This window comes from Limulus polyphemus, unplaced genomic scaffold (genome assembly GCF_000517525.1).
Source record: "Limulus polyphemus unplaced genomic scaffold, Limulus_polyphemus-2.1.2 Scaffold322, whole genome shotgun sequence".
Lineage (NCBI taxonomy): Eukaryota > Metazoa > Arthropoda > Merostomata > Xiphosura > Limulidae > Limulus > Limulus polyphemus.
In genome coordinates, this window is record NW_013665932.1 from 490166 (window position 1) to 500962 (window position 10797).

Below are 10797 nucleotides of genomic sequence, written 5' to 3' on the forward strand. Positions count from 1 at the left end.
AAATTGAAAATCTGAAAATTATACACCAGTTAGTCTTACTTCTGTAGTGGGAAAACTTCTAGAGTCTGATAAAAGAAGCTTTATAAAATCATTTAGTGAAATATGTTATAATGAAAAACCAAAAGGTAATCTCCCTTTACTTATCTGTTATTCCCTTTGAGAACCTTGTTATACGGACAAAAGAAAGGTTACGAACTTTGCGAATGAACTTAGATTTTCAAAAACCTTTTGATAAGATATAACACAAAAAAGTAGCTGAAAAAATCACGGGGTTCGGAAAAAAGACTAGTTCATTAGACTGTAGGATGGTTGGATGGGAAAAAAACAAAAGATTGTTATAAGGGAAGTCCAGTCGATCTGTACCCTTCTTACCCCTGTACATTAAGGGTCAGTACTTGGCCTTTGCTCTTTAAACACATTAATGATATTGACAGGGGCAAAATTACTAAATTAGTAAAGTTTGTAGATTACATCTTTGTTATTTCTAGATGTATTGAAGATGTTGAGATATTACAGAATGACTCAAATCAATTAATAAGGTGGATAAATACTTCATAAGAAACACACAACCCCCCCCCCCCACACCGAATGATATGATCGTTATCGCTTACACGTTCAGCCAAAACAGAATTTTCACTCTTATTATTTTTAACATTTCTCTTACCTTTGTTTATTCTAAATTTCTTATAGTTTGATTGATGTGTACACAAATGTATTCACATAAAATTTTGTAGCTACCCATCCCCCCCACTCCCATTACATTCTTAGTGTTTTTTTTTAATATTTACTTAATTTTATTCAAAAGCTTATAAATTGTAAAGAAATTTTGCTTTGGCTTTTTATGTTTCTGAAAAATTTAACATAAGCCATGAACATGTGACAAAAATAACATTTCCATGTTACCTATTTATGTTATGTTGTCCTTAACTGTTCTGAAAGGGTTCAGAAGATACATCCCTGATGATATTAGGAATGTAGGGTTTATTTTACAGGGATATGTTAAGATCTGAACTTCTTTTATCTTGAAAAAGAAGCATAAGATGTGACCTCATTGAAATGTACAAAATTACATGGAGGGAACAACAGGAGAAAAGATTCTGAATTATTTATGCTATATTCTGAAGATACAAAGATGAAAGGACATTAGTATAAAATTTGGAAAAGACAGTCTAGGCTCCAGTAATGGTGGTTTTTATTTTTCTAACAAGATGATTGATTTGTGGAATGGGTTGTCTTCAGCAGTATTGGAGGCCAGTCTTCACAAGAACTTAGGAGGGGAGTTAATGATTTTTTGAAAAGTAAAAGGTATGTTTAAAGTTTTATTTTCCCAAGAGTGGGTGTAAAAGAGCAACCCTGAAGAACCAAATTATCTCATGTTGTCTACCATTTATTTTAAACACACTGAAAAGTACCTGACAAAGTGTGCCATAACTCAAGAATGTTTAATTACAACAAATGTACTAAAATCTGAGCCCAAAAGTGAATCCTAAAAGGAACTGTATTTGAGGAAACACAATAGGCTGTTTGCATTAATCACAAAGCTACACAATAAGCTCTCTTGAACCCCATATTTTAGCATTATAAGCACTCAAGTTCACCTCTAAGCCACTGAAGATGAAACACGATAGTGATATCCTTTAACCATTTACCACAACATACTTCCTACCATAAAAAAAAGCTAATTTTCTGTCCACTTTCAGCTTCTTCCCCAAATTCACAGAAATAACTATTTGTATAGAACTTTATAAAAGCAAGGTTTATATCAAAAAAGGTTGCCTTCAAGAACAAAATCAAACATCTTACCAAACAGCTATAAAAATTGTGAAACAAGAAAATGCATTTCTAAAATTATCCTTAGAAATGTTCTTCTAATATATAATAATTCAAACAACAAGAAAAAACACATTTCATGACTTATAATATTACAGATCACCTTTTTTTAAAAAGGGACCACAAGTCAAACTATTAGAACAAAAGGACTTACCTTTAACCTCACAGTCTAATGAACCACTTGAAACTTACTACTCAATGAATTTGGAATTTGTTTATGAGAATATACAGAAAATTTAAAATTGATGTTGGCAGGCAGCAGATATAATTCTAATAATAAATTTATTATATGCAAGTATGTGTTGTATTATAGTCTGGTATAGTGAAATAAATGACAATATTTAATTTAAAATCTAATAAGTAAAATTATTATTATTACAGATATACATTCTCACACTTTCAGCAAATTGTCAAACAGTAAACTCTGAATTGCATTAACCTGCAAAATATAGGCATATGTCCACATCTTAAGGTCTCGAGACATAAATACTACAGTAGCATTATATTTATTATTAATTATTATTATTAGCATTTTTCTAAACCTTAAGAAATTTTCAAGTTTGAAATATTTCAAAAATACCAATTAAAGGCCTTACCATGACAGATTATGCTAAAAGTTATAGTTTTAACATTAATTTCTTTAGACCAAGAAGCTCTACTGTATGAGAAATTAAGTGTGTTTTTTTTTTTTTCAAATTAATTTCCTCTTCAACTTTCAAGTCAATAAAATTGCAGCATTTACAAACATACTTTTAAAGACATGGCAACAAGGTTTAAAGGCTGTGAAAACACCTTACTTTAAGGACATTTTTAGAATGATTTTATTATAATTTTAGTTATAGAACTTAAGTATAAACCATTAAAGGTTAACCTTTTTTGCCCAAAAACAACTAATATTTGTTACTATAATAATAACAACAACATTACTTTATATTAGGTACAACACATTAGTACTAGTTAGTTGTGTAATTTTAGCTTCAGAGCGGAATAATTTTACCATTTTTTTATTTCTGTACTTAAATGCCTCCAGTACTATCGATTATAAAGTTATCGAAGTTTAATTTCTCGAATATTCTTCACTGTGCCGTTACTACCAAAGTCGAGTATTCCACTATTCACAGCACACAGCTCGCCTGAACTGAAGGCTAGTGAAGGCAGTTAATTGTAAGTGTAAAGCTAAGTTTTGTACCTGATAATGACAAAACATTCTCGAAACGTTGTAACAGTTTTGTTTATTACCCATTCCACCTGTCTCTAAACTTTATTAGTCTAAAAGTGGATTCCAGACTTTGTTATCAAATCTAAACTTATAATCCTATAAGTTTTATCCTACTGTACAGCCAAATTCAAACTTCAAAGACAAAATTTAATTTTGATTTACTAATAAACACAGTAATATTAATAACACCATCTCTCTGTAACTTACAAGTTAACTACAACTTAGTACAACTACAATACGAAATAGGTACGATAAATAATAAAATATTTCACCATTTTGAGTTCTGACAGATTCGCCTGAAGTTTTTGTACCACCAACACTTAACATACTCCCAATAACAGACATCTCGGGCCCAATAAAAGTATAAACAACGTTGATCTGGAAATTAACACATCAGTTTATATACGCTAAAACTTAGCCGGTATTCTCAATTCAAAGATGGCGCTAATGGAAGTGCCTACGATTCAATTGCTACAGAATTATATAAATCCTAGACATGCATTTATTTGCTCACGTGATCACGCTAAAGGTAATCTGATATGATTTGTGTTCCATCTGTGCAATATTTCGCAATAAATTATAAATATTGTACTTTAAATACGCATATTAGATTAAGTTATCGCAAGTCGGTAAGTAACAACATTTAATTCCATAACTTTTTACAAAGTTCAAAAATATAATCACAAAAATTAGAAAACACAGTTTTTAGGATGAAAACATTTTATTTATATGAGACGAATGTTTCAGAATATACTTATTCCATCAACAGCAGCCCCCCGTACCCTGGTATGACAACGGGTGGTTACGGATTTACAAACCCTAAAATTTGGGACTCGATTTCTCGTGGTTTTAAACACGGAAGAATGTAGCTCCGCTCTAAAACAAACAAAGCAGCCCCCTTCCCAGTGGCTTAGCGGTAAGTCTACAGGCTTACTACGCTAAAAATCGGGTTTCGATACCCGTCATAGTCAAAGCACAGATTCTACATTGTGTAGCTTAACGCTTAGCATGAATCAATCAACTAAATCTAGCATCAACACTCAGAGGTGAAAATGAAGGATCTATGAGATGCCTTCCTTAAGATAGAATTGGAGTTGTCAGGGCAACCACAGTCTCTCAGAGCAATGTGAGACCTCGCAGGATAGGCGAGATACTCTCTGTATCTCATTTTTCTGTGACCCCAGGATCAGGATCTAACACTCGACCAAGTACTGAACTCCTAGCGCTTGCCCACTCATTGGTATTCCATCATACAAAACTTTCCATCTGGGATATACTGCAAGTCCACCAGGGAGAAATCTGTATCAAAACCATGCAAGTCCACAAAGGAGATGTCTCCCCAAATATATAAGAGAGTAGCTATGGAAGGGCTAGACCACGTCCTGAAATGTTCTACAATAAACAGATTCAGGAACAAGCAGTGTCATACGGAATCTACATGGCCAGTACTTGGCTAAATCAAGTGGTCAAGAAGGAGTAGTATTATGGCTGTAATAGTCAGCTGAGACAAAGATGTGCTTCTCATCATTTGGTTGAGATAACAAGCCAGCTAGGATGTTCATTTGGATGAGAAACCAATTACTGAAAAAGTGGAGCAACCCTTGCTCTCTAAGCTAGTGAGTGATTTAGTCTGATAAAATGCATGGGTGGCATTTTGGGACAACCACTTGATCACCCCAAGTTAGGGCAATCGCTTATTTGCAAATCACTGACTGAGAGGAAGTAGCAATCGTTACTTTCTAAGTTATCAGCTGCTATTTTATATTACAATGTATGCACTGCATTGTGTGATTTTCCACTTGAATATTACAGCTAGGCCATTATTTGGCAAAGAAACCAATAACTGAAAGGGCTTTGCAACCCTTGCTTATTCAAGTTATCGAGTGATTTTCCATTTCAAAACAGCAGTCTGACTATTTATAAAAAACTACTCAGCCTTATAATAGTAGCAGCAGTTCTCCCAAACTGACCACAGAGTGATCTAAAGAAACTGTCACCAATGCACTTAACTATGTGTATAACTACTCCATGTGTAGTAATGGAGTTATGTTATTTACTGACACAGAAAATTAATTGGATGACTATGAATTTCAAAGAAACAGATCTTATTTCACAAAGGTTACTCTCATATTTACTCTCTTGTGATACCAACCAACACGAGCATGGCAACTTATGTAAGGCAATACAGTGTCCTGATGGTCCATGGTTGGCATTCATTCCAGTCAGTGAAAGCACATTTACTGTGGACAATAGTATTTAGTCATATTTGGTTATTAGAGTGATTATTACAATATGAGGATAACGATAGGGCGAATATTAATTCTGGTGATAAAAAGGATGAATAGTTTAATTCAGCTATATCTGCCAATAATTATTTATTCTGTGAGACCTCTAGAACACTGTAATTTTCACCACTCACAGGAGCAGTGTGTTACTGAACAATAACTACCAACTTTTACGAGAGTAGCCTAACTTGGTTGCTATGGTAATAGCACACTAGTGCATATATGGCAAGTGTTGAATTGGAAACTTATGTATTTGTAATTATGTGTTTGTTAGAAATACACAACTGTTTCAGTTTAAGTTTAATGCGAGTGTTAAATTTAGTTATTTTTTTAGAAGCAACAGTTTATCGCAGGTATGTTTACGTAACAATTTACAAATCATACATTGTGTAATTAATTAGTTATGAACTGGTGATTGTTATATTATTGCGTCATGTTACCAGAGCTTTCTGAGTTTTTCTCATTGTTTTAATTGATTATTATTGTACCATAATATCTAGTGGTGTGTGTAACATTCTAGTCCTCTGTCGGGATATAAATACGCATCGGAAATTTAGTTCGATAAAGATAGATCTTGACTGCATAATTGCGAGTTTAGCGATAAAGAGCGTATAGTAGCCATTTCTAAAGCAAAATTATTACACACTATATTTTAATAACAGAGAAAGAAGAAGAATCCATCTTATCAAATTGTGTTCTAAAGTAATTGAACCAGCTTATGTGGACTTTGACGAAAAAGAGACAATTATTTATTTAAAGCTCTGGATACAACTATAATAACCAACAATGCAACGAACATTTGTATACACGTTTGACTTGTTTTAATATATTATTTTAAAACAAGTGGACTGTGTGCTGTTTGTTTATTGTTGAAATTTATCGCCAAGAAGTCACAGACACCTACTGTAAAGAATCCGACCCATACATAAAACCTGACAATAACAAATGTGAATTTGGTGTACCCAATGTCTGCACTTATTATAAATCATACTCAAGGGCGTCGAGAGCCAGCTCAGACCCTGGGGTCAGTAACGTCATCGGACCCCTCTTTCATTCTATTTATTAACTTTGCTGATTTTTTATAAAAGAAATTTAGGTGACAAATTTCTTCATGAATCCATGAAAAAAGCAGTAGCCATTTTAGTTCATTAAGTAGTATGCATTTGTAGTAAGCTTTGAAATATCCCACTGCTGAGCCCCTCAACAGGCCCCAGCCCTTGGGTCAGCTGCTCCTTGCCCCCCTCACCCATATCGTCAGCTCTGATGTACTTTACAGACCAGCCAAGCATGGGTACATGTAAGCCTGTAGACATATATAGAGCTTGTCCACTAAGTGTTTTTTTTAATATATATAATTCTCACACTATGCATCTGAAGGTAATTTTAGGGCAGAGGGCTGTTGTAACCAAACTTGACTTCTGCCACTTAACCAGCCCCCCAGTGGCACAGCGGTATGTCTGCGGACTTACAATGCTAGAATCCGGGTTTCGATACCCGTGGTGGGCAGAGCACATATAGCCCATTGTGTAGCTTTGTGCTTAATTAGAAAACAAACAAACAAACAAGCCACTTAACCCTTCTAGCTATGTTGTTTTCAACTAGCTACTTGTTGATGTCACGTATTAAAATTTCGAATGGTCTGAAATTGAGCTAAATGATATTTTGAATTTAGTAGTTAAATTGTTCTTTGGATTTAGTAGTTAAGTAAAAGCCGATATATATTCAGTTTATGATATTTGCCGACAAGATTGATATAGTTTTCTTTTTTAACACAAATACGTTTTAATATACACACAACAATACGATTTACAATAACAGTTATTACAAACAATCATTTATAAACAAAAGTTTCACAAACTTACAAACAATATAAAGTTTTCTTTCTAGTCTGGAACTTCTTTAATATCTTATCGAGGGTTCACGATGAGCGAGTTGATTACGAATTCACATAGGTATAATTCACTTAACGGGAAGCTAGCTAGCTTTGTCCTTCGTTATTTATCAGCCACACACACCGGGTTTTCCACCGTGACATTATGTAATGTTTTCGTAAAAATACTAATGTCCGATGAGAATCCACTGAAGTTAAACGAGTTGTAATGTTTGAACTTTGTAAATGCTTCTGGTCAACTATCTGAAGTTTTCCGATTGATAAGCATTATAACAATTACAGTTATAGTTTCCAAAGTTTGTAGCACACTGACTATAGAGAACTATAGCGTCGCGTTGGTTATATTTATAGGCGTGTGGAGGTTTTCTAGAAATTTCAGTTCTATGTAACAATACTGGCGCTAACACAAGCGTTTACATACACACATATTGTTGATTCTTACTCTTGAGAATCTTCTACAACTTTGGAGAATAGGTGGGACTTTCACAATACATATCTAACAGTATAAGCCGTGTATGTTTCTATATGTAAATTTAATCCAAACAAACGTTGATATTAAAATAAATATATAATAACAAATTCGTTACAACTCCCTCCTTAGAGAATTAAAAATTGTCTAACGCAAATTTTTAACTAAGATATTATATATATACACATACATTGGCAAGAATACATTATATACAATACATTACCCAAAGTATTATACAACTTCAATAATAATTACAGTATAGAATACAACCAATACAAATAACCTTATGATCATAAAATTACATAGTACATGAAAGTACATCGGCACAAATGTTATCAACCCTTATGACATGGATTATCTTCAAACCATACTCTTGTATGATAAACTGCAATTTAACAGTCTTTTTTCTTTCTTTCTGATTAGGTTTTCCGACCAATTGACAGATATTACAAGTTTTGCAAAACTGAGAAACGTCTTGCCTAATTTTTGGCCAAAAGAAGTGTCTCATAATTTTGTCACATGTCTTGTTGACACTTAAATGACCTCCCATGGGGAGTTCGTGAGCAACTTCCAATACTTTTTCAGAACGATATGCTTTGGGAACAACGATTTGATAAACAATAGCCCAGTCCTCCGAAGCTGGCACATCTGGTGGTCTCCATTTCCTCATAAGCACACCATTTTGAAAAAAATAACCATTTGGAACTTTCTCAAATTCGTCTTTCAGAAGTGCATATTTAAATAGTGAAGAGATTTGCAGATCTTTTTCTTGCTCAGTATCAATTTACTTTTAGTAAATGGAACATACTAAGTGAATCAGATCCCTCACGTCCATTGTTATCCCTTACCTAGGAATCATTAGTAGGACAATTATCCACAAAATCCTCGTCGGATCCAAAAAAATGTTTGAGACAAATCTATAATATCGTCCTCTGAATCCATGTCTATCATTTGTTTTTTGGCTGAATTTCTTAACCTGAGCTCGAGTCACAGCACACGAGGGAAACACATCAGAATTCTCCTCAATGACAACATCATCCTTAGACAAAACAGTGATCGGCTCACTAACCATTTTAGGTTTGGCAACAACTTTTCCCCCAGCCAAATCGTTTTCCAACAACAATGATACACCCTTAATTGGCAGAGTTGGTCTTACTCCAACCACAACTGGTCCCGAAACTAAGTCTGATGCTAATTAAATGTAATGAAGAGGAATATTAACAAAGTCACTCTCAATACCTTGAGCAATAACAGACTCACCAGTGGCAGAACTCGAATCTAAAGGCAATAGACCTTCTAACAACAATGATTGAGTCGCCCCCAGTATCACATAGAATACATATGGGTATGGGATTGCCAGTATCACTTGTCAAAAACACCAATAGACACAAAAGGTCTAAATTCCTCCCTGATTACATCAGCCTTTATATCAGTGGCCATATCAACAACATCGGGTGATCTGGTGAAACAAGTATTAAAGTGATAGAATTTGGATTTTAGAAATTAAAAAGGATACAAAAACGTTGTAAATAATAATAATGTTTTTGTTATAGACCTGTATTTTACCAGTTTTGAACACTTTTTTTTCCAGTCTATAATAGAGACAGTTGCTATGCTGTGTATTGCGTCAAGTGATTGATTCTTTTTTCACCTGATAACCAATGAAACGAACTATTACATACAACCAAGCGCACGCCATTTGTTGTCAATCTAGTAAACAAGATGAGTGAAAGCGTTTAGGTATCTGACGTCCATCAACATCCAAACAACCCAAACTACCAAAATATTAAAGTGCTGCAAAGTATAATACTAAATTCAATCCAGAATGGACAAAGAAGTACCCATGCAATGTGCCTAAATCGTCCAGTAAGAATTATTTTCTATGCACAGTGAATAACCGTTCAGCCAGCTGCAAGCACCAAGGTCTCTGTGATGTTGAAAGACACATTAATTCAAACTCTCACAAAGACTTGGAGAAGATCAAGTCAGAATATCGTCAGCGATAAGATAAATAAAACTTTCAAATGTAAAATATGTAGTCGTCATTACTTAGGTCTAGGCCGGCCTACTGCTTGATCAAACGACAAAAAAAAAGAACGATGTGTCTGGCACAAGAAGCAACATTCTAAAGAGCCTGGCTGACACTGTGGACGTTTCCTTTTTTGACAAATTTCCGAGGTTTCAAAACTTATCAGGTTATGAAGAGATATGCAGTAGGCTTTATGAGCAGATACATGGACAAATACCTATGAAGAAGAAGAAACTGTTTAATGAATGTCTTTTTTCCTTTTTATTTGCAGGAAATGTGCACGAACTGTATGGTATTCGAGCTATAGAATTCAAAGATATATTAGGAAAATAAATGTTGGATATATTTATTAGATAATTTCAACATTCAATGTGAAGGGTGATTTCTAAATAATTCCTAGTTAAAAATAAACGTTTCATAATCATCGAAGTTTGTGCTATAACTAGGTTCCCCATTCCAGCATATTCCTTTATTTTCGATTTTGTGTACTAAAAACGAAATACTGTATTCTTACGCAACATTGTTTTTTGTTTTACTGTAAACTCCCAGTGGAGCATAGGGCCGCAACACCACCTCGCCAACAGGAAGGTGTTGTTGCAGTTACTTGTAGCAGGTTGGTTTTTACGGGGTGGAGTTGCTAGCCCCGCGCCCAACCATCTCCCTTTTTCATCCTGGACTTGGGACCAGGCAAAGGCGGAGGTTGGCATGTTTGGTGTGACATGGATTCGAACCCGCGACCCTCAGATTACGAGTCGAGCGCCCTAACCACCTGGCCATGCCGGGCCTTCTTACGCAACATAGCAGACTAAAAGAAAGAAGTATACAAATACTGATCACAAGAAGCCACTAAGGCCTACCTTGTGAAAATGAAAATTTTATAAAAGACAGTGCTATTTCTGTTGTGATCCATTGATAATAATTTATACACTTTAATTTGTTTGGTTTGAAGTTAGGCACAAAGTTATACAATGGGATATCTGTGATTTGCCCACCAAGGGTATTGAAACCCGGTTTCTAGCGTTGTAACTCCACAGACATGCTGCTGTACCAGTGGGGGGAGCATTTAATTTGTAA

At 34.5% G+C, this 10797-nt stretch overlaps 1 protein-coding gene across 1 annotated transcript in view; it reads right to left on the reverse strand.

Moving 5' to 3' along the window:
• The window catches only part of LOC106457374 (T-complex protein 1 subunit alpha-like), a 30840-nt gene extending 27313 nt beyond the window's left edge, over positions 1 to 3527 (reverse strand). Inside the window, exon 1 of the mRNA XM_013916785.2 lies at positions 3322 to 3527. Within this exon, the coding sequence (XP_013772239.1) occupies positions 3322 to 3394 (73 nt within the window). The 5' untranslated portion in view covers positions 3395 to 3527. The remainder of the gene's footprint in view (positions 1 to 3321) is intronic.
• Positions 3528 to 10797: the final 7270 nt, after the last annotated feature.